Source organism: Mytilus californianus, unplaced genomic scaffold (genome assembly GCF_021869535.1).
Source record: "Mytilus californianus isolate M0D057914Y unplaced genomic scaffold, xbMytCali1.0.p SCAF_7, whole genome shotgun sequence".
Taxonomy (NCBI): Eukaryota; Metazoa; Mollusca; class Bivalvia; order Mytilida; family Mytilidae; genus Mytilus; species Mytilus californianus.
Window position 1 is genome coordinate 95,359,375 of NW_026262723.1, and position 26,004 is coordinate 95,385,378.

General features: G+C 34.9%; 1 protein-coding gene across 2 annotated transcripts; it reads right to left on the bottom strand.

Moving 5' to 3' along the window:
• Positions 1-712: 712 nt before the first annotated feature.
• LOC127707605 (anionic trypsin-2-like) lies at positions 713-24,594 on the bottom strand. 2 transcript variants are annotated; one of them, XM_052212205.1, is made up of 7 exons: positions 24,080-24,594; positions 7,529-7,962; positions 5,722-5,816; positions 4,662-4,936; positions 4,205-4,365; positions 3,828-3,882; positions 713-1,102 (listed from the first exon to the last, which is right to left on the bottom strand). In XM_052212205.1, the coding sequence occupies exons 1-7, from the start codon at positions 24,126-24,128 to the stop codon at positions 981-983; spliced, it is 1,191 nt and encodes a 396-aa protein (XP_052068165.1). In that variant the 5' UTR covers positions 24,129-24,594; the 3' UTR covers positions 713-980. The 2 variants fall into 2 exon arrangements, with proteins under 2 accessions (XP_052068165.1, XP_052068164.1); XM_052212204.1 differs by lacking the exon at positions 24,080-24,594 and adding an exon at positions 22,505-23,158.
• Between the last annotated feature and the right edge of the window lie 1,410 nt (positions 24,595-26,004).

Below are 26,004 nucleotides of genomic sequence, written 5' to 3' on the forward strand. Positions count from 1 at the left end.
ACGTCGCACTTTATTCTGTTGCCATTTTCGGAGTCCGCTTCCAATGACTATCGATTTCTCGGGTAAACAAGGAGAGCAACGCGGCATTGTCAGACACTGTAAAGGTTTTAATGTCTTTACTAAATAGCCAGTTATAAACAACAAGTCAAGAACTTCTGGACAATTTTAAATCTCGGTCTATTTCTGAAATTAATTCTAACATAACTTTTGATTTTTTAACCCTGTATACCAACATTCCACATGTGAAATTATAAAATTGTTTTGAATAAACATTGAATGACAAAATTTCTTCTTATGTGACGTTTACATTTTCTGACGTCAGACACGCGAAGCAATGAATGTGGTTTTTAATTTGAAAGATGCTTTTGTTCTTTTTTGTAAATAATTGTTTGTTTTGATATTGTAACACAGTGATGACTGCTGTACCCATATTTTGACTATTTTATTTATAATGTCTGTTTTGTTCACGCATCGTTGTAAATATAACGGAATTTGATAAGACTGTCGTACAAGTGAGAGGTTTAGCGCTATAAAACCAGGTTCAATCCACCGTTTTCTACATTTGAAAATGCCTGTACCAAGTCAGGAATATGACAGTTGTTGTCCATTCGTTTGATGTGTTTTGTCATTTGATTTTGCCATGTGATTAGGGACTTTCCGATTGAATTTTCCTCGGAGTTCAGTATTTTTGTGATTTTACTTTTTTCAGACATACATTGTTGGAAACCATATTAATGTAGTAATTGTACGTGTAAACATTTCATTAATTTAATACTAGTAGATGAAGATTTGAGAGATGAAAAAACCGTACAATGATCTTTTTATATGGTTCAATTGAATAACGTGTTTGTTGAAAATGATTGACAGTTTACAAAACTAATTTATATAATCAAGAGTAAGTAAGCCTTGTCGTCAAAACAATTGTTCCATCAAGAGTAAGTATCTGTTGTCCTAAACAATGGTTTCTTTTTGGTTTTGGATCACGTATTTTCGTATATATTGTGCAATATCCAATCAACGTAGTTATATACTTTTGTGTAAACACCTGGTTGAAGTGGTTGTGCACATTCAGTGTAGGTTATTCCTCCCCAACTTATTATTCCTGAAAGTAACTATAAAAGGTTAAATACTGCATACTGCTAATTATATCTTAATCACAGATGACCAAGGATAAGTTCAATGTTGTCGCTTATTGTCCGCGTTTATTATCAAAATTTACAACGGGTAATCCGATAATATCGGCAGTGGCACTGCTTTCATTCACACAAATAATTATCATTTAATTGGGGTTTGTCTTGCGAATTTATTATTTATCTTTGATCTTTATTTCAAATTTGTAGTTTCTGAATTGAATTTCCTCTTTTTTAAATTCTTTGCCATATACTTATTTTAAAATACGCATACATGAAATCAGGTGGCAGGTACCAGTTTTGGTGTACCAGAACATGTGTCTGTTATTGTTAAGCAATGAGGTATATAATTGCATCATGTGGACAAAAAAAAAACCAAATGAATGTAAATTCTAGGCTATTGTACTACATTAGTAAGTAGTTGCATACACAGGTTGGGGATTTCCTTCACATAATATTATGGGACCAATCAGAAGTCAAAATTGAGTTTTATATAAACAAAAATATCTTGAGATTTTGATTGTAAGGATAAGTGCGGACAAGGCTCTAATTCATTGAATATCATTTATCTCTTGAAATTTGCCTAAATTTTTGTCTGACATTAGCAGGATTCTGAAGGTGAGGATTAGATTTGTATCAGAGCATCACATGTTTTGCCTTATTTACAATGCATTTATAAATCTTAAAATCTCCATGCTGGACAGACACCCAAATTTACAGGTTTTCTATATATTCACATAAGCACGCACACATTTTAGTTACTCGAAACCATAAATTTTATTTGCATATAAACTTGAATGATTTCTCAGGAAAATTAAATCACAAATCCATGAAATAAATTTATTGTAAAATAACTGGTTTCTGCAAACTGACAATGATTGCTCTTTAATCAACGTCAAATTAAGCCCGTAATATATTCCTGCGTCAGTTCTAGGCTAGGAATGTCGTCAGTGGTTGTCTTTAGTCAGATTTTATGTTTTTGTCCTTTAGGGGAATTTAGTGACGGCAGATTCTTATTAGTATTATGAACTGTTTCGCCATTCTTCTAGAGCCGGGGTGATATAAAGCTTGACATAAGATAAAGACATTTAACTCTATGTATTGTAGACCGTATGTTGATCTCTAGAAGTGTTTGTTATTTGTGTCGTTTGGTTGCTGTATATCGGCGTTTACCCCATATCTTCTGCTATATATGTAACACTCCCAAACGTGTCCTTCCCCCCAAACGTGTCTATTCTCCCCAAACGTGTCCGTAATTTCCAATATTCCCCAAACGTGTCTGATTTCATAACCCCAAACGTGTCCGATAATTGTTATTCGCCAAAACGTGTCCACTTTTAAACGCCAGAACGTCTCACGTCTTTTAGCGCTAAACGTATGTCCTAAATGAAATCAATAACGTTTACGGCAATTCTATGATGGGGGCACAGGTGATGAAGTTGTCATTTATTAGCATTAGTAAGTTCAATATAAAAAAGAAGATGGAGTAGGATTGCCAATGAAACAACTCTCCACAAGAGACCAAATGACACAGAAATTAACAACTATAGGTCACCGTATTTTTAATGATTATCATAATTGTCGGTTTTTAATGATTATCATAATTGCCTGTTTTTAATGATTATCATAATTGCCGGTTTTTAATGATTATCATAATTGCAAATTTAATCTGTAACATATAAATTAACTTTTGACTGAAATTGCTTATTGTCCAGTTGCAAGTATTTCATACTCATTTAGAGCGAACATGCAAATAATTCTAGAGTTGAATTAATCGTTTACTATGTAAATTATTTTGTACTATTAAACTCCGATGATGCCTTTTATATTAATCGGAATATTGCACGGCGGGCTTTCAGCAGAACTGACTTCCCGTTTGTCAACAGTTCTAATACTTTATAAGCTCTTCAGATCATAAACGGGTTATCTGGTTTTTTAATAAATTTTCAGGTTTTCAGCATCACTAAAGGCACACGAACAAGAGAAATAACGTCCAGTGCCAAATATTTCATGCATTATTTGAACGACATCATGTTAACAATACATATACTGTAGATAGGTTCTACAAGTGTATTATCATACCGGGAATTTAGGATTCGGCCAAAATTTTTACGGTTATTCAGGATTTAACACTAGTTGGGATTTTCATGTAAAAAATTAAAGAGCGAGTAAAGACCAATTTTTTATGACTTCAGTAAGAAACTACTTCAATCTCCGATATGTAATACGATGCCGTTTTAAATAATATGTGCGGAAATTAAAAAAAAATGTTGCCTTCAAAAATACAACTTATGGCACCATGAAAGAGTGAAATGGTACAAATGTTTTAATGCGCAGAGAAAGAGACATCTCCCTACACGAGGTATCTGGTTTAATATCTACAATTTAACTGAACATGACTGCTTACATTTACATCCAACATAGCCGAACGGAAAAGAAAATAAGCTTGATATGGACACGTTTGGGAAATTGGACACTTTTGGGCGTTTATACAAATGACAAGTTTTGGAGCCCTTTTACAACAAGACATGTTTTGCAGTTCAGTGACGTCGATGTGGACACGTTTGGGGGAATCGGACACGTTTGGGGGGAAGGACACGTTTCTGAGTGTTACATATATACTTCCATGAGAGAGAGAAAACATGCACACACTAACATTTCATTCGTCACCAAATATCGTCAAATAGTAATGATTACCTCTTAAGCACCAGCGTCCATCTTCCTGACATTGTAAAGGCCCACCACTGTCACCCTATAAAGAAATCTTACTGCTCAGTTAAGGATATTTATACAATGTGTTCTGGACTATATATATATTATCAAAGGTCAGCATCAAGTAAAAGTTTGTGTTACTTCGAATAAAATGCAGACATGATACATGTTTTGATATATTGAAAAATCAATAACAATTAATGATAGTTTCCGTATAGTTGAAATTGCTTTGAAGAACATCACTGTTTTGAAAAGCTAAAATATAGACTAGAAAACTTATCATATGAATCACATTTAATCAATCTGTATGAAAAAGGCATATAATATATTTTCATATTTATTTTAAAAGATAGCAAACTTACTTGACATGCGTCGACACCTCCTTGTTCATATCCGGCACAAAACATATTGTCTGTGATTTTATTTTTATAGTTTGACATACATATATCTTGTGGAAGTATTGGAACACGGGTTTGTTGTAAAATTTGCGGCCAAGCATCTGGATCGGGTGTCTTTCTTGGTTCTTCAAATGATTAAAAAAAAACATATACTAGAAAAAAGGTCCGACTGCCTTATTTAATTGAATAAATCAGCAAATATATCTTTCATTATGGGTACTTTTTAAGTCTCATGGTTATATTTTCAACACTGAATTCTTTCAATAGCGCTTTACAGTTTTGTAAACCTTAACCAGTGCTATTCAGAGCTTAAATGATAAAATGGTGTAAAAGTTGAAAATATAAAGCATACACATGTAGTGTAGATCACTGTGTATTCAAAAGTAAGTGTTATAAAAGCGATCTGCACATCATATCTCACCTCTGTAACGTCCCCATCCACTAATAGCACATACTGTTGGGTCTATGTTTGTATTATCTGGCAGACATACCGGTCGAACAGCAGAGCTGTATGACACAGTCCGGTCAAGTTTGAGTAAAGCAATATCATTATTAAAAGGTACATTGCTTGCATCCATTCCTTGGTGTTTTATTACTTTGATAATCTTAAATGCTTGCTCATTCGGATCTTCAGCAAACGCAGAAGCATTGTGCAGGCCTATCCTAGCAGTTATAAACGTTTCGTTGTCAAACATCCTGCAATAAACGTATCAAATAAAACTCATCTTTTTTATACCCCCGCCACTCAATGGGCTGTGTTAATGGTGAGTTACATCCTTCCGAGCAACCTTCTTTTCACTGATTAACGGCTCTTGTTCTTACTTTACTTGTCAGGGTATTTTCGTTATGCTATTGATGTAGAGCTGACTATGGTTCATTAATCTGTAGTGGTTAAGTACCTGTCTTTGTAAAAATCATGCATGTTCCTGTTCAGGCAGGATTCATGATCCTCTTCAAATGTCTTTATATTTTGTTTTTGAAGAAGATATGGTATGAAATTAAGTTTCGTATATTTAATATTTTATTTTGACCCCTGTATCATTGAAACCATCCAAGCAACAGTTTGCCTGAATAACCTTTTTAATTACAGATTAAGCTCTCGATTACTTACGGATCACCTAGTTTTCACGGAATCCTTCTGTCATTCTTAAGGCTGTACAGTATTAGTGTAGTGTCTAGTATATATATGTTAGGAGCCTTTAAGAGTCTACATTTCAATATTTTTATTTACAAGGAGTAACATTGTAAAAATTAACTTCGAATCATGTGTTTTCCACCAAAATTAATTATACTTTAAATAATGTGTTATGTTTGATAACAACATTCTACCAAGTTTGAATTATACTTATATAAACATATAAAAATACAGAATACAGGTACAGGATTTCATTACTAAAATAAGTTACGCTCATTCGACGTATGTAAAATATTTTCAACTTTCTTAAATGTGTGACTTTCAATATCATAAAATATAAAAGTACCTTGAAAAACAGTGACCTGCTGTTAATGCCCATTGTTCTGATATTAATACTGCTGCACAAGTTGGCTGTCTGAGAAGGTTGTTGAACAAGGAAATCTGAAATAATTCGGTTTTAGATACTCAGAAAACGGTGTAATAGAACCAAGACACCGGGAAAGTGTTAACTTTAACTGTCTACACATAAACAGTTTCTGGTTATACGAACAATCATATTACTGGATAGAAAATCATTGTAAAACATATTAATTTGTGTTGGTATGTATTCACTTCTTGCTTATAAGTTTTGAAGCTGATTTTGTTAAGTCACAACAATGGTATTTCATTTAAATATTTAATCATTAAAAACTTGAATTCGATTGTTTTGGACATGTGTTTTTTTTGGGGTTTTTTTTCTCAAAAAACATTTTGCTTGTTTGCTTACATAATGATAATGATCCTATGTAAAATCAATTATTTTAAAGCAGTTTTGTTGTTTTGCTATTCGGTAATTCTTTATCAATACAACACAAGAAGTTTAAGCATTAGCAAATTTCGTTTTTTTTGGTTTTTTTTTTTGGTGGTATATAGATTGCACTATATCCAATGGGGGTTAGTAATTGGCACCAATGTATTGAAAATATTGGAATGTCTGATAAGCAACTTTTTAAATATACATTGTTTCCATTATTTAAATGAGGTCAAGAAGAAAAATATATATAGTTCGGATTGTTCAGTGAGAACTCCAGTCGTCCATATTTGGTCACATTTTCTGAACATTAGATACAAAAAAGAACTTGAATGTCTAACAAGCATATTTTCTGCTATACATGTTTTTCATTGCTTGATCAATTCTCAAGAAGAAAATAATTGAAGCTTTAACCCAGTAGGTTCCGAATATGTATAGCCTTTACATCTGAGAGCGATTCAAATTGAACCCAAATAAACACCAAATTTAAATTTACTCGGAAGTACTGCGGCCCAGAGTATACGATCGCATGATTTATAGATCAGTTTATTTAATATTTTGTGCTTGCTTTCTTAAACTGCGAGCATTCTTTGAATTGAATGATAAATATTGTTTTTCTAGCACCTGTTAATTTTATTACATATCCATATTATAGAGTCATGTGTCTTTTCTTTTCTTTTTTTTTGGAACTGACATTCTTTATATTTTGAAATACGTACATTAACTATTAAAAATCTAAATAACCTACCACATTTACATATGCGCATTCCAAACCAGGAACCTTTCCAGTGATTGTCTTAAGTTATATCGTTTTGTCCGCTATGTGATTTGATGTTGGTGGCGGATAATTGGCATTCTCAGTTAAATTTTAACACAGCTTGTCTAGACTTGGGTGAATGAGAGCGTGACATATGGAATGGTCATTTAGTTAAAAAGCTTATGGTAACCTCTAAATATCTTTTGAGTTTTTATTGTTGGGTCGCTGACTCATTGACTTATATTCCTCATCATTTACCTATACCACTGGACCAGGACTTTGTAAGATCATATTTGCTAATTTCTGTTTTAAAACATAATTTTAGTAATAAGAAAAATATAAAACGTTAACCGACAACAGACATACGAGTGCAATATCTACATGGATATGTGATGTCAACATATTTTATAGTGCTTTGCTAAAAATCTGGGATTTTGTCTCATTGAAATACAAATTGCGTCTTCTTTTATTCATTAACGAACATAAATAAATGCATAACATTGAACACGCTTGAATGAAATAAAGAATAAAAAAAGACTGATCAACATTCCATAATATATATCACTGTACTGTTGTCTATGATCAAAATAGTATAATACAACATACCATCCATGGCCAGCTACCTTTTATAGCTTCCCTTCCTCCTATTATTCTGCTTAATGAAAATCGTGGTTCTACTTCTTGTTTTCCACAGATATCTAAATGTTTATTCCACCAATTAGCTTGCCAACTTTCAAAATAGATTTTATTTTGCTGATGAACGTGGTTTTCTGTAGTAATTGACTGTTTAGTTGTTTGGTGGTTTAATAAATTGTAGTTTAATGGCACATTGTAGCCATTTAGTAGGTGACCGAGGTTTGAGACTATATGACCATTGATGTGGCCATGCCCATGACCGTTCGAATTGTGACCTTTGCTATCTTGGTCCTGATCATGACCATGACCCTGTCCAAAATGCGTCTGAGAATGTCCGTGTCCATAACCATGTCCATTACCATAGCTATGCTCTTTTGAATTATGGTGTTTAGACAAAGTAATATCTAAAACAAAGAAAAGAGTTTTAAAACTGATAAGGGATCAGTTTTAATAAATGAATTGGAATCAAAGTTAAACTTGTTTTCTTAAACAACAGATGGAAACAAAAAAAAATCATTAGGAACACAGACAATGAAACTATAACATGATTTAGACAAAAGACATAAATTAATAAATACCTGTTACTGCCAAGAGAAATAAATAAAAAATGCATAAACTTTTTGAGTTTATATTAACCATTGCGTCAGTAGCTCTCCGGGATGACCAACAACCCTTAAGTATTTTAAGCCAAAGATCTTATATGTTTATCTTTACGGTAATTGTAAATAAGCGAGGCTATATTTGAACATAAATACACTCATATTGAAGTTAATAAATATTTTATTATGAATAAATATACAGAATTCAATACTTCGAACTGATAATTAGAATCAGGAATGTTATAAATAGACGTCAGAACTCTTGATTAGAAATGAAAACGTTAACAACACTGGAATGTCCACAATATGTTCTATATGACGTTGTAATCGCGTACCAAAACTGATTTCTCTAATAACTGGTCCAATGTTTGGCCAAAAATAATATCAACAGGTTGCCATATTTTAAACTTCCATAAGTACATGATAAATATATTATGTTTAAAATAGAAGTATATGTCAATTTAGTCTCCAGTCCATCTCTTCTATTTTGTTGAGAAAACGTAAATAGTTTTCCTTTATTACTAGATTAGCATCTTCCAACTGAAATAATGCATGTACGACCTTGACATCATTGTAATCTACCCAATAATTTAATAATCTAATTTTAAAAATTATGTAAAAAGCTTGTTGTTTTGTCTTTTATACAATATTAATGTATCTATGAAGTCGCCCTTTTTGAAATTTCCAGTATTTTGAGCACTGGTATTTCACCAAATTGTACAACAAAAATCCAAAATAGGACGAATGTATCCTTAGGCCACACCTATTTGATTAATAGTTCTTTGGATTTTCCCGCTACTGTTTTGGAGAAATTGACTTTTCAATAAAAAAAAAATAATTACCGCTTCCGCCAATTTTTGGGCCGCATGCCGCTCCAAAATTAGTTTATCCTTGACATTTTTTTTCTTTTAGACGTTTTTCTTGTGCATATATTGCTCCGATCGATTCAAACGCACGTGTGATAAATCGATTTGTAAATAAAAGGTCAAAAATCGGGATGCCAACATGAAGTTGTGTCAGATCATTGCCGAGGACAAGTAGTTATTAAACACACAGTTATTTTAAACGCGTTTCGTTTTACCTATGAAGACCTGTTCTAGGAGACAAAAATAAAAAATCTTTCGTTAGGTGACTACAATCACATCAGTACTTGTTAGAAGTTAGAACCATTGTCATACCCGATCATTGTTTCAACAGACACATGTACAGTCCGAGATTACTCTGACGTCCAACGGCTGTTTTGCCAGACAAGATGGGGCGCTGTTGTCCCACGGCCCCAGCTTGTCCTGCAAAACAGCCGTTGGACGTCAGAGTAATCTCGGATTACAACAGACATAGAAAGAGCCTTCTGTCTTGGATGAAATTAATATTAAATTCACATGAGTTTTTAAAAAATGACAGATTAATCTTATTTTGATGAAAACCTCATATCCCCTTGTTAGTCTATTGACATGCAATCAGAACTCTTTTGTATGGGAACACGTTCGAGACCAAAGTGGTGGTATTTGGATTGGCATGCTAATAATAATTAGGGATGTGTTATTGGTGCAACCACTTACAGTTTGAAATATATTGCAGGTTTCAGGGGCAAAAGGAAAAAGTATTTTGCTAAGTCAGAATAATGCATGTGAATGTGGTTAACGGTATTTTAAGGGAATGTTTTAATGAATTGAGATCTACATGCATAACAATATAACTATCTTACTGAGGATGTTGTTGACCTATTCACCTTCCTCATTATGTTGATCCTACTTATGGATACTAGTAAATAGTTCCAACTGGATGTCAAGCAGCCAATAAACAATCATTACCATATAATAAAAACAACTATATCAAAAGATAATTAATATTTTTCTAGGGCATTTTTTGGAATACATACACATACTTTAATTGTATTCAACACATTTCATTTAAATTTACCTCACTAACATAGTTCCTCTTGCTAAACTGCATCTGCTATGCTTCCTTAATATATACGCATGTATGAATTTAATTTTTAATGAAAATTCACGCAGTCAGAGATTATTTGACGAAAATAATCAAAATTATACTAAACCAAAGCGAACCAGAAAGTTGGGTGTGGTACAGACTGTACTACAGTTACAAATACATCAAATTATATGCATAAGAGCATGTTTATCTTCCTTTTTCTTTGAAGTAACCAGTTTTACATGTACATAAAATTCTAAATCGCACAATTTAAAAAAAATATTATACCGCTCGCTCCACTTGTAGGGCACCCGCCTCAACAAAACTCATTTTCAAGAAATAAATACAATCAAAAATATTTCGCTCGCTCGCCCCATATTTTTTGGAGCTTTTGTCCGAAGAACTAAAATCAAATTGGTGTGGCCTAATGATCTTGTGCAAAGATATAAAGAAGTATATGACAATAAAATATCATCACTTGATCAAAATAGCAAACTTCTATTATTCCAACATATAAAAACTGAATATAAACAAGAATATTAATCTGGATACAAAAATATTGTTATGCCTAAGGGTAGGAGTTAAGGATGATAGGTTTATATGTATCATGTTTTATTCTTTTCTTGTGTTGCTCAGAGATTTCACTTTTACTTTCACTTTCATTTTCGTGTTCCGCTACTCTGAGCTGCACTGTTGTATATATTATGAACGAAAGGACTATGGAGATGAACACTTTATATTTCAGGTATCGCGGCCGTATTATATTGTATTGTATGTATTATATTATTGTTTATGGGAAATATAGTTAGGACAGGGTTCGTTCTCACTGTTTGACCAGGGGGGTACTTTGACATGTTCCCAGCTTTAGTTTGACCTGTATATCGCTTGTCCCATTTGCTCACCTGTTTTATGCGATCACGTTAAGGGTCTATATTGTAACCAGGGTACGTTCCCACTAAGGGTTATTCTTGATAAGCCCATATCACCCTTTTTCCCTCGACAGTTGTACATTCCTATTTGTTTTTGCGCTATCTTCTATATTATTGCCGTGGGAACTTCCGGTTTTAAAGACCAAACGGAGATGGCCTAGTTTCCAGAGCCCTTTACTATGTATATGTGATTTAATAACCAATCACTACGTTATTTCGCCGGACACACTTATCCCTATAGTAACGGACACACTTTCTGTGTCCGCGGACTTCCGGTACTATATAAACGGTTGTAGCAGACGATTCTAGTTAGTTCACAGCTCAAGGAACCTTGACCATTTTTGTTCCACATACCATATTACCAGAGCGAACCACCTGTGAACCATCATCTTCAAACCATTACCAGGTTAATGTTTACCCCGATTATATATATATATTTATGACCTGACCAAGTGACCTAATTATTTACTATAATACTACAACTTTTCCCATGTTTACGCACGAAGAATAACGTCCAAGGGGGGTCTCTGCACTGTTTTCGCTCTGGGGTTATTTATTTATAACATATATATATTGAATTATGACTGATTAAATAGTCATTGTTAAACTTATAACTGTTTTTGTTATATTTTATCTTATTAAGAATAAGAAACCAGTGTCTTAGACTGCTCAGTCCAGCTACCAAGTTCTGCAACTTACCATTGCAGTTTCACAATCACCAGTGAAAGTTATTGAAAGGCCTGCTACCAAGGTTGATTTTTATTTCGTGTAAAACAATTAAATATACACACACACACACAAAATATTAAGCTTCGTAATGCTATACCAGAGGCGTTACATTTGGTGACCGGCGGTGGGATTCGATTTATAAACCCAGTTTTTTTTTCTTGACATAAAGTGAAACATAAAATTAAGTAAAAGTTTAAATTTTATTAACTCTACTGACATAAAATGAGTGAAAATAGTGCATTTGGATCTGAAGCTTCAAGTGCAAGAGAATCACCAATTTTAAGCGGTCAAAGTTCCCATACAAATATGACCTCTCCTGAAATATTATCACCATCTGCCGTGCAACCACCTGATTTTAATACTATACAAACCAAATTTGATGTATTAACTGGTATTGTTAGCCATTTACACAAAGGTTTAAATGACCAAGCTGAAGAGAACCAACTATTCAAAAACCAATTTGATAATTATAATGAATATACCAATAGAAAAATTGAGAACCTGTCATCACAATTTAACACCAGATTAAGTGACATGTCAAAAGAATTTGATACAAAGTTAGAAAATCAATCTGTGGAAATCAACACAAAATTAGAAAATAATTTTGTGAACCTTCATGGTGAAATGGGGAAACTCACTACAGCAATGGAAAAGCAAGCTGATTATATTTTAGATAAGCTTTTCCCTTTGAAAGCCAGTTTTAATGATAAACCATCTCCAAGTTCAAATGTTGATACCATCTTGCTAGTTCTGGTCCTAGTGTGCATGAAATAAATAACCAAAATAAATCAAACAACCAAAACCTACAAAACCCTGAGAACCTTACATCAGGTCATGTTCCTAGTGCCTTCATACCTATTGAAAATACTAAGACCACACCAAGTACAGGCATGTTTATGAAACCAGTACCTGTTACATGTCCGCAGATTGACAAACCAATAAATGTTGCATCTAGCCCAAGCATTAGTTTTAATAACCATAATTCAGGGAATGTTGGCTACACCAAACCCAACAGTTATGACGGGAAATCAAACTGGTCAGATTATAAAGTGCATTTTGAGATTGTTGCACAATTAAATGGCTGGTCTAGTGAAATTAAAGCTTTAAAATTAATTTCTTGCATGCAAAATGATGCACTTGCAGCAATTGGTGCTATAAATACTAATTTTCCCCCATCTTATAGTGAGCTTGTAAATACTTTAACTAGAAGGTTTGCACCAGATAACCAGACTGAACTGTACAAAACACAAATTGACACAAGAATTAGGAAAAGGGGGGAAAGTTTGCCTGAACTTGCACAGGATATTAAAAGACTTGTCCGTTTGGCTTATCCAAAAGCACACCAAGAGGTTCTAGATAGTCTTGCTTATCGTAGCTTTAGAGAAGCATTGAATGATTATGACCTTGCTTGGGCTCTTACCCAATCAAATATTGATGCTATTGATGATGCTCTTAATTTGGCTCTGAAATATGAAGCTTTTCATTCAAGCCATAGAAAACCAAATTTAAGGAAACTTGCAGAGGTCAGTGAAATTAATACCAATTATAATGCACCAAAAACCCATTTTAAAGTGGGAAATTCAGGAAAAGGGGCATGCTATTATTGTGGGGAACCAGGATATTTTAAAAGGGATTGTCAAAAACGCATGACTGACAACAATCAATTTATCCAGCAAATGAAAAGTGGTCAATATAATAACAACCAATGTTTTAACCGACCCAATAACCAATCAAGAAGTGAAGTGTCTACAACAAATTCCTCAAACCAGGGAAACTGTTAGTCGCTGGCAGTGAGGGTCACCTCCCATCTGAAACTTGTATTTCGAAAAGACCCAATATTTTAAAAGTGAAAACTCATGATCATGATGGGTTATTCATGAAAGTTGAAATTTTTAGTAGAACCATTCATTGTTTAATTGATACTGGGGCATCTATGAGTGTTTTAAACCCCAAAATTTTTGATAGTTTACCTGAGCATTGTAAAACCAAATTACAACCATATGAAAATAACTTGAAAATGGCAGACGGGCATAATGTTAAACCATTAGGCACTATTAAGTTACCATTATTAATAGACAATCAGTACATATACCAAATGTTTGTGGTTGCTGATATTGACATACCTGTTGTACTAGGATATGATTTCATGTATAACAATCAATGTGTGATTGATGTACCAAATAAAAATCTTTTATTGAATAGTCAAACTGTGGACTGTCATTTAGAGAGTCAAATACCTAGTTTGTTTAAAATATCAATTGACAAGCAAGTGACAATACCTCCTAATAGTGAAACCATTATTCATGCACTACCAAATGAGAAACTACCTTATGGTACAACCATGATTCTTGATAATACCAGTCAGTTTTTTAAGAACATGGGTGTCCTTGTTGCAAAATCTATTTGCACATTCAAGGGAGATCATTTACCTTTAAGAGTCATGAATATGACTGATTTGCCCCAGACCTTATATAAAAATACTTGTGCTGGTACAGCTGAAACTGTATGTTCAGAAAACATTCTGGGAAATATAAATGCAGAACCTGATTTAGTTTTACCTGAACATATGCAAGTTTTGATTGAAAAATGTAAAAGTAACCTTAAGGTGGATCAATGCAAAATTGTAGTTGACCTTTTAACTAAATACTCTGGAGCCTTTGCAATGTCCAAAAATGACCTGGGTAGGACAGACATAATACAACATAAAATAAATACAGGAGATGCTCATCCTAGAAAACAAAACCCACGACGTGTACCTTTGGCTCAAAGGAAGGAAGTTGACGAAGAAATTCAACGAATGCTTGATGGGGGTATTATACGTCATTCCCAGTCACCATGGAGCACCCCTATTGTAGTTGTTCGCAAGCGAGACCAGTCAATTCGCCTGTGCATAGATTTTCGCTTAGTCAACGAAATGACTATTAAAGATAATTTTCCTTTGCCAAGAATAGAGGACTGCCTTGACGCTCTAAGGGGAAACCAATGGTTCAGTACTCTCGATTTGGCTAGTGGTTATCACCAAGTAGGCATGGACCCTCAAGACGCGGCTAAAACAGCTTTTGTTACCAGTAAAGGCCTTTTTGAATTTAATCGTATGCCTTTTGGTCTGTGTAACGCTGGTGCCACCTTTTCCTGACTTATGCAATATATTTTATCTGGGTTACAATGGGAAATTTGTGTAATCTACCTAGATGACATCATTGTGTTTTCTAAATCATTTGAAGAGCACATTACCAGGCTCCAAGAAGTTTTTGATAGAATTCAGTTGGCTGGGTTGAAAATTGCTCCTAAAAAGTTTTATTTTTCAAAAGAAAGTATCATTTTTGGGACATGTCGTGAACGCAGAGGGTATTTCACCAGATCCAATAAAAATAGAGGCTGTACAGTCATGGCCCATGCCAACCAATGTTAAGGACGTTAGAAGTTTTCTTGGAACCTGTTCTTACTATAGAAAATTCATTTAAGATTTTTCAAAAATAGCCCGACCCTTACATAGACTTACAGAAAAGAATGTGATTTTTAAATGGAATGCTGAATGTGAAATAGCCTTCAATATTCTGAAAAAGGCACTTATGACTAGCCCAATTTTAACATATCCTTGTATTGATAAGGAATTTATTTTAGATACCGATGCCAGTGGCACAGGGGTGGGGGCAGTTTTATCCCAAATCAATGATGAAGGCAAAAAGTGTGTTATTGCGTATTATAGTCGTACTTTATCAAAAACTGAACGACAATATTGTGTTACTAGAAGGGAATTGTTGGCTATTGTTTTAGCAGTGAAACATTTTCATCATTATTTGTACGGGGTCAAATTCACTGTGAGAACTGACAACGGAGCCCTTAACTGGCTCAAGAATTTTTAGAACCCTGAAGGTCAACTAGCCCGTTGGCTAGAAATATTAGGAACCTATACTTTCATTATAAAACACCGTGCTGGTTTAAAGCATGGAAATGCTGATGGTCTATCTAGAAGACCATGTGTTAATTGTAAACACTGTGATACCAGAGATGTGACTGAAGTTAGTTACCAAATTGAAAATCCAACAATAAGGTCAATTAATATGTTGGATGAAAATGAAACTGAAGATACCCATATTACTACCAATTGGTTTAACAATAAGACCCCTGAAGAATTTAAACAAGCCCAATTAAATGACCCTGTTATTTCTAGAGTTTTGACTTGGAAAAAGTCATCAGAAAAACCAAAAAGGCCAGAAATTTCTCATCTGAGTCAACACCATAAAACCTATTGTAGTCAATGGGATAGACTAACAGTTGTTGATGGAATACTTTATAGAAAGTGGGAAAATACCACAACCAATGATATAAATTAACAATATGTTTTACCAAGTGCAGATAGAAACCGTGTGTTGCTACTGTTACATAATGATCAGTTAGGGGGGCATTTAGGATTTAAGCGTACTATAGCCAGAATTAGGCATAGGTTTTATTGGGCTGGGTATACCAGTTTTGTAGAAAGGTGGTGTAAGCGTTGCACTGAGTGTCAGAAAAGGAACCAACCTTCCCATCATACCAGGGGACAAATGAAAACATATATTGTTGGGGAACCTTTGGAAAGGGTATCTCTTGATATTTTAGGTCCAGTGACCCAAACCTATAAGGGCAATAAATATGTCATTGTTGTGACAGATTATTTTACCAGATATGCTGAAGCATATGGGGTACCTGATATTGAAGCCCAAACTGTAGCAGATAAGCTGCTGGAAGAATTTATATGCCGTTATGGTCTCCCCCTACAAATACATACTGATCAGGGATCTCAATTTACCTCTGATTTGTTTATTCAATTGTGCAATAAATTACATATTGACAAGACCAAGAATAGTCCATTTCATCCCCAAAGTTCAGGATAAGTGGAAAGATTAAATCGAACAATCGAGGACATGATAAGTAAATTTGTACCGAAACACCAGAAGGACTGGGACCAATATTTACCCTATCTATTGATGGCCTATAGATCATCAGTTCATGAATATTTTCCAGTCCTTCTGGTGTTTAGGTACAAATTTACTTATCATGTCCTCGATTGTTCGATTTAATCTTTCCACTAATCCTGAACTTCGGGGATGAAATGGACTATTCTTGGTCTTGTCAATATGTAATTTATTGCACAATTGAATAAACAAATCAGAGGTAAATTGAGATCCCTGATCAGTATGTATTTGTAGGGGGAGACCATAACGGCATATAAATTCTTCCAGCAGCTTATCTGCTACAGTTTGGGCTTCAATATCAGGTACCCCATATGCTTCAGCATATCTGGTAAAATAATCTGTCACAACAATGACATATTTATTGCCCTTATAGGTTTGGGTCACTGGACCTAAAATATCAAGAGATACCCTTTCCAAAGGGAAATCTATTTGCACATTCAAGGGAGATAATTTACCTTTAAGAGTCATGAATATGACTGATTTGCCCCAGACCTCATATAAAAATTACATGTGCTGGTACAGCTGAAACTGTATGTTCAGAAAACATTCTGGGAAATATAAATGCAGAACCTGATTTAGTTTTAGCTGAACATATGCAAGTTGTGATTGAAAAATGTAAAAGTAACCTTAAGGTGGATCAATGCAAAATTGTAGTTGACCTTTTAACTAAATACTCTGGAGCCTTTGCAATGTCCAAAAATGACCTGGGTAGGACAGACATAATACAACATAAAATAAATACAGGAGATGCTCATCCTAGAAAACAAAACCCACGACGTGTACCTTTGGCTCAAAGGAAGGAAGTTGACGAAGAAATTCAACGAATGCTTGAGGGGGGTATTATACGTCATTCCCAGTCACCATGGAGCTCCCCTATTGTAGTTGTTCGCAAGCGAGACCAGTCAATTCGCCTGTGCATAGATTTTCGCTTAGTCAACGAAATGACTATTAAAGATAATTTTCCTTTGCCAAGAATAGAGGACTGCCTTGACGCTCTAAGGGGAAACCAATGGTTCAGTACTCTCGATTTGGCTAGTGGTTATCACCAAGTAGGCATGGACCCTCAAGACGCGGCTAAAACAGCTTTTGTTACCAGTAAAGGCCTTTTTGAATTTAATCGTATGCCTTTTGGTCTGTGTAACGCTGGTGCCACCTTTTCCAGACTTATGCAATATATTTTATCTGGGTTACAATGGGAAATTTGTGTAATCTACCTAGATGACATCATTGTGTTTTCTAAATCATTTGAGGAGCACATTACCAGGCTCCAAGAAGTTTTTGATAGAATTCAGTTGGTTGGGTTGAAAATTGCTCCTAAAAAGTGTTTTATTTTTCAAAAGAAAGTATCATTTTTGGGACATGTCGTGAACGCAGAGGGTATTTCACCAGATCCAATAAAAATAGAGGCTGTACAGTCATGGCCCATGCCAACCAATGTTAAGGACGTTAGAAGTTTTCTTGGAACCTGTTCTTACTATGAAAATTCATTTAAGATTTTTCAAAAATAGCCCGACCCTTACATAGACTTACAGAAAAGAATGTGATTTTTAAATGGAATGCTGAATGTGAAATAGCCTTCAATATTCTGAAAAAGGCACTTATGACCAGCCCAATTTTAACATATCCTTGTATTGATAAGGAATTTATTTTAGATACCGATGCCAGTGGCACAGGGGTGGGGGCAGTTTTATCCCAAATCAATGATGAAGGCAAAGAGTGTGTTATTGCGTATTATAATCGTACTTTATCAAAAACTGAACGACAATATTGTGTTACTAGAAGGGAATTGTTGGCTATTGTTTTAGCAGTGAACCATTTGATCATTATTTGTACGGGGTCAAATTCACTGTGAGAACTGACCACGGAGCCCTTAACTGGCTCAAGAATTTTAAGAACCCTGAAGGTCAACTAGCCCGTTGGCTAGAAATATTAGGAACCTATACTTTCATTATAAAACACCGTGCTGGTTTAAAGCATGGAAATGCTGATGGTCTATCTAGAAGACCATGTGTTTATTGTAAACACTGTGATACCAGAGATGTGACTGAAGTTAGTTACCAAATTGAAAATCCAACAATAAGGTCAATTAATATGTTGGATGAAAATGAAACTGAAGATACCCATATTACTACCAATTGGTTTAACAATAAGACCCCTGAAGAATTTAAACAAGCCCAATTAAATGACCCTGTTATTTCTAGAGTTTTGACTTGGAAAAAGTCATCAGAAAAACCAAAGTGGCCAGAAATTTCTCATCTTAGTCAACACCATAAAACCTATTGGAGTCAATGGGATAGACTAACAGTTGTTGATGGAATACTTTATAGAAAGTGGGAAAATACCACAACCAATGATATAAATTTACAATATGTTTCACCAAGTGCAGATAGAAACCGTGTGTTGCTACTGTTACATAATGATCAGTTAGGGGGGCATTTAGGATTTAAACGTACTATAGCCAGAATTAGGCATAGGTTTTATTGGGCTGGGTATACCAGTTATGTAGAAAGGTGGTGTAAGCGTTGCACTGAGTGTCAGAAAAGGAACCAACCTTCACATCATACCAGGGGACAAATGAAAACATATATTGTTGGGGAACCTTTGGAAAGGGTATCTCTTGATATTTTAGGTCCAGTGACCCAAACCTATAAGGGCAATAAATATGTCATTGTTGTGACAGATTATTTTACCAGATATGCTGAAGCATATGGGGAACCTGATATTGAAGCCCAAACTGTAGCAGATAAGCTGCTGGAAGAATTTATATGCCGTTATGGTCTCCCCCTACAAGTACATACTGATCAGGGATCTCAATTTACCTCTGATTTGTTTATTCAATTGTGCAATAAATTACATATTGACAAGACCAAGAATAGTCCATTTCTTCCCCAAAGTTCAGGATTAGTGGAAAGATTAAATCGAACAATCGAGGACATGATAAGTAAATTTGTACCTAAACACCAGAAGGACTGGGACCAATATTTACCTCACCTTATGATGGCTTATAGATCATCAGTTCATGAAACCTTGGGAGAAACGCCATGTTTCATGATAATGGGCAGGGAAGTAAGGCTGCCAAGATTTAATTGATGGGGGGGGGGGGGGGGGGGGGGGGCTTGTGGAATTCAACTTAATAAATGTAGTGTAACCAACTATATTGATAAGTTGACAGATAAAATAGAAAAGGTCCATGAAGCAGTTAGAGACCGCCTTGTTAGTGCAAGTGAGCGACAAAAGAGGCGGTATGACCTCTCGTACTTTTCCCACATTTAAAGTAGGAGATGGAGTACTCCTACATGACCCCAGGAAATATAAAGGACGTTCACCCAAATTTCAAATGCGGTGGTCCGGCCCCTTTACTGTTATTAAAGTGCTTTCAGATGTTTTATATAAAATCCAGGAAGGCCCAAAAATGAAATTTAAAGTGGTTCATGTGAACAGACTAAAACTTTTTCAAGGAAATATGAAAAGGTGGTATCAACCGTTAGGGGAACCAGCCCAAAATACCAGACTTCAAGTCAAGAATAAACTAGACAGAGAACAGACAGACCATGACTGATATTGTTATAATATAGATATGTTTATTATTACCAGTAATTTGAGTGATATTCAATGTGTTATAAATTGTTATATTTATTGTTGTTAATAGTTCACTTACCTGAATATTAATGAAGTGAGAACCTTTGATTTCGATTGAAACATGTATTTATAAATTCCAAAAGTTATATGTAGGCTATATATATATATATATACAAAGCGGTTAGTCATGAAACCAGTGACTAAAGGAAAATTAACACCATACGAAGTTGGTGCATTTAAAATAATAAAAAAAAGGAAATTTATTATTCATACATGTGTATTGTACATGTGCATAGTATGAAGGTTTATACCTCATTTTTAATAATTCACATTACCAGTGATTTCTTAGTTGATACGTGTTATATACATTTGTACATGTACATGGAATGCGACATAAAACCATTGATGTTATATTTAAAAAGTTACAGAAACCAGACATTTGTTTTCTTGTGTGTATTTATACATATATATATATATATACAAGTACCTGTATATATATTGATACCAGAACCTTAGCCAGCCATTGTGTTTAAAATGGATTTTATTTTATATTTTGTAGCATGAGTGATGTGGTGAAAACCAATTATATATACCCTTTCCAATGTGATGACTGTGGGAAGAGATTTCCGGTTAGGGACAGCCTCCAAAGGCACAGAAGGAGATCCCACAGTCATGAATTCATCAAGTGTCGCTGGTGCCCTTATTCGCAACCAAAGTGTGATGGCTACAGAGTAAAACAAAATGAAAAATGCCACGAGAAATACACAAACCTTATTACCACCAGAAACAACTATGTATGTGAGACTGAGACGGAGGAATACATCCCAGAAGACAGACCAATTTCCACTGAGACAACCAGGCAGCTAACAGAATTCCTGGAGGCCATCATGCCGGATTTCTCAGACCTGTTAGGTGTGGAGCCCCGCACTCCATCACCAATGAGACAACTTCTCAATGAAGAGCCACCACCAGAATGTATTATTCCTTCAGACCAACTCTTCTCCAAGTATTTGCAAGACCTGTCACCAGTTAATTCTCCAGACAACTTCTCCATTGACATCGACTTGGAACCACAGGAACCTTCTATCACTTTATATAATCCTGAACCATCACCTCTAGTTTCTATAGCCACCATTATTGATCAACAACAACCATCACCTTCATTTTCCATTGCAACTAGTATTAATCATCAAGAACCAACAGAACAAATTTTAGATTTAACTATGACCAGGACCATAACACCATGTACACCAGAAGACCCAATTACCACCAACCAAGAAGAACCTTTAGATCTTTCTATGAAATTGAAACCCGCTAATAATTTGAATATAAAACCAAAGGAGATTCCTACCAACTCTTTGACACCTGTTATTGACTGCTCAGTACCCACAAACCTATGGAATGTAAAACCCATCTCACTAGAAACAGACAACCACGAACATCTTTGCCTGGACCCAAGATTATTCTTTGCTGGAGCTCCATCACAATATCACACACACCTTTTGGCTAATACCTTACAAGAGAAAGTAAACATATGCAGGACATCACAGAAAGCTAGATACAAAAGACAGCTTGTTCCAATTGGTGTTAGGACCATAATGAAGAAAGAACGTTGCTACCTACCAGATGGTACCATCCTAGAGATGAAAGAAGTATGGACTTCCAACCAGCCAACATCATCACCAACAGAAGAGTAAGGGTTTATTTTAAGGGTACATTTTGTAGGTAAGTGCTTGGTAAGTAGGTTTCTTATTTTTAGTTCGAGGACGAACCCTTTTTAACCCTGGGTGGGGGGTAGTGTTATGCCTAAGGGTAGGAGTTAAGGATGATAGGTTTATATGTATCATGTTTTATTCTTTTCTTGTGTTGCTCAGAGATTTCATTTTTACTTTCACTTTCATTTTTGTGTTCCGCTACTCTGAGCTGCACTGTTGTTTATATATTATGAACGGAAGAACTATGGAGATGAACGCTTTATATTTCAGGTATCGCGGCCGTATTATATTGTATTGTATGTATTATATTATTGTTTATGGGAAATATAGTTAGGACAGGGTTCGTTCTCACTGTTTGACCAGGAGGGTACTTTGACATGTTCCCAGCTTTAGTTTGACCTGTATATCGCTTGTCCCATTTGCTCACCTGTTTTATTCGATCACGTTAAGGGTCTATATTGTAACCAGGGTACGTTCCCATTAAGGGTTATTCTTGATAAGCCCATACCTCCCTTTTTCCCTCGACAGTTGTACATTCCTATTTGTTTTTGCGCCATCTTCTATATTATTGCCGTGGAAACTCCCGGTTCTAAAGACCAATCGGAATTGACGGAGATGGCCTAGTTTCCAGAGCCCTTTACTATGTATATGTGATTTAATAACCAATCACTACGTTATTTCGCCGGACACACTTATCCCTATAGTAACGGACACACTTTCTGTGTCCGCGGACTTCCGGTACTATATAAACGGTTGTAGCAGACGATTCTAGTTAGTTCACAGCTCACGGAACCTTGACCATTTTGTTCCATATACCATATTTACCAGAGCGAACCACCTGTGAACCATCATCTTCAAACCATTACCAGGTTAATGTTTACCCCGATTATATATATATATATTTATGACCTGACCAAGTGACCTAGATTATTTACTATAATACTACAACTTTTCCCATGTTTACGCACGACGAATAACGTCCAAGGGGGGTCTCTGTACTGTTTTCGCTCTAGGGTTATTTATTTATACACATATATATATTGAATTATGACTGATTAAATAGTCATTGTTAAACTTATAACTGTTTTTGTTATATTTTATCTTATTAAGAATAAGAAACCAGTGTCTTAGACTGCTCAGTCCAGCTACCAAGTTCTGCAACTTACCATTGCAGTTTCACAATCACCAGTGAAAGTTATTGAAAGGCCTGCTACCAAGGTTGATTTTTATCTCGTGTAAAACAATTAAATATACACACACACAAAATATTAAGCTTCGTAATGCTATACCAGAGGCGTTACATCTTTGCTTGGACCCAAGATTATTCTTTGCTGGAGCTCCATCACAATATCACACACACCTTTTGGCTAATACCTTACAAGAGAAAGTAGACCTATGCAGGACATCACAGAAAGCTAGATACAAAAGACAGCTTGTTCCAATTGGTGTTAGGACCATAATGAAGGAAGAACGTTGCTACCTACCAGATGGTACCATCCTAGAGATGAGGGAAGTATGGACTTCCGACCAGCCAACATCATCACCAACAGAAGAGTAAGGGTTTATTTTAAGGGTACATTTTGTAGGTAAGTGCTTGGTAAGTAGGTCTCTTATTTTTAGTTCGAGGACGAACCCTTTTTAACCCTGGGTTGGGGGTAGTGTTATGCCTAAGGGTAGGAGTTAAAGATGATAGGTTTATATGTATCATGTTTTATTCTTTTCTTGTGTTGCTCAGAGATTTCACTTTTACTTTCACTTTCATTTTCGTGTTTCGCTACTCTGAGCTGCACTGTTGTATATATTATGAACGAAAGGACTATGGAGATGAACACTTTATATTTCAGGTATCGCGGCCGTATTATATTGTATTGTATGTATTATATTATTGTTTATGGGAAATATAGTTAGGACAGGGTTCGTTCTCACTGTTTGACCAGGGGGGGTACTTTGACATGTTCCCAGCTTTAGTTTGACCTGTATATCGCTTGTCCCATTTGCTCACCTGTTTTATTCGATCACGTTAAGGGTCTATATTGTAACCAGGGTACGTTCCCATTAAGGGTTATTCTTGATAAGCCCATACCTCCCTTTTTCCCTCGACAGTTGTACATTCCTATTTGTTTTTGCGCCATCTTCTATATTATTGCCGTGGAAACTCCCGGTTCTAAAGACCAATCGGAATTGACGGAGATGGCCTAGTTTCCAGAGCCCTTTACTATGTATATGTGATTTAATAACCAATCACTACGTTATTTCGCCGGACACACTTATCCCTATAGTAACGGACACACTTTCTGTGTCCGCGGACTTCCGGTACTATATAAACGGTTGTAGCAGACGATTCTAGTTAGTTCACAGCTCAAGGAACCTTGACCATTTTTGTCCCACATACCATATAACCAGAGCGAACCACCTGTGAACCATCATCTTCAAACCATTACCAGGTTAATGTTTACCCCGATTATATATATATATATATTTATGACCTGACCAAGTGACCTAATTATTTACTATAATACTACAACTTTTCCCATGTTTACGCACGACGAATAACGTCCAAGGGGGGTCTCTGTACTGTTTTCGCTCTGGGGTTATTTATTTATAACATATATATATTGAATTATGACTGATTAAATAGTCATTGTTAAACTTATAACTGTTTTTGTTATATTTTATCTTATTGAGAATAAGAAACCAGTGTCTTAGACTGCTCAGTCCAGCTACCAAGTTCTGCAACTTACCATTGCAGTTTCACAATCACCAGTGAAAGTTATTGAAAGGCCTGCTACCAAGGTTGATTTTTATCTCGTGTAAAACAATTAAATATACACACACACAAAATATTAAGCTTCGTAATGCTATACCAAAGGCGTTACGATATTATATGTAAATTTAGAATTAGTGATCATTCCATCGCTATTGAAACTGGAAGATATAATAAGTGCAAAGTTCTGGAAGATGAATCCCATTTCTTTTTATTTTATAAAATAAATAATGATTTAAGACATGTCTTTTTACTGTTCCAAAACCCAAATATACAGATTTTCTGACAACAAAATGAGATATATTCTAAATCCAATTATTACCTAATAAAGAGTATTTTACTGTTTTATTAATATTTCTATATTATTTGCTATTTTCTGCCATTTTTTGTTCCATGGTCTATTGCACTGGAAATTATCGTTCTATTGCACCTGTGTGCAGTCTATTGCACTGACCTGTTATGACCTCTTATTCTGAAATCTGATTAGTTGAAAGGTATTCATGTTGTCCAATCAAATTGGGTCTTTTAAACGTTCTTGGGTTTATTATTTTGATCGTCTGCAAATAACTTCCGCGATGGAGCGGTTTGCAAATGTTGATGATTGAGACTTAAATGATTTACTTGAGAATTTCTAAAGTATTGGTTGTACATGTATGCTCCTTATACATTATAATTAATACAGTTGTTACTTTCATGTGTTTTATTTCTAAGAATTTGTTAGAACTGACTCAGTATGTATTAGGTAATAAAACAGTTATTGAATGTGTAACAGTGCAATAGATCAAAATATATTTCCTCGGTATGAAGATCAGCTCATTATTCTATTGCCCTCAGCCGTTGGCTTCGGGCAATAGAACAATGAGCTGATCTTCATACCTCGGGAAATATATTTTGATCTATTGCATAGTTACATATTAAATAACTGTATACTATTAGCCAGCAAGTGAAGTCTTTATGCTCCTTTATTAACCAGTCTATGGAACGGAAGACATAGGGTACTTGAAGTCATTTGTCGTGTTGTATGGTTATACTTTATTTTATGCAAATGTTAGGATGATGCTGTTGTTTAAATTGTAATTTGTATGTTATTATGTCTCTTATTGGTGTAATTGGACTTTAATAAAGTTATTATAAAATGCTCTTATTTGGTAGTGATCAATTGATATCTTACCGTATCGGTAATACAATAGTAGGGTCCATCTTGTACTTTCTATAAGACGTTTCCTTGTATTTCATATTAAAAG

What these genes read in the sequence shown, in the direction of transcription:
- LOC127707605 (XM_052212205.1), bottom strand. Translation starts at nt 24,128, where the DNA reads ATGGCGCAAAAACAAATAGGAATGTACAACTGTCGAGGGAAAAAGGGA. An exon ending in CTGTCGAGGGAAAAAGGGAG is followed by an intron (nt 7,963 to 24,079) that starts GTATGGGCTTAT and finishes TCTTTGTTTTAG; the next exon opens with ATATTACTTTGTCTAAACAC. An exon ending in TGGACGCTGGTGCTTAAGAG is followed by an intron (nt 1,103 to 3,827) that starts GTAATCATTACT and finishes AGTTACTTTCAG; the next exon opens with GAATAATAAGTTGGGGAGGA.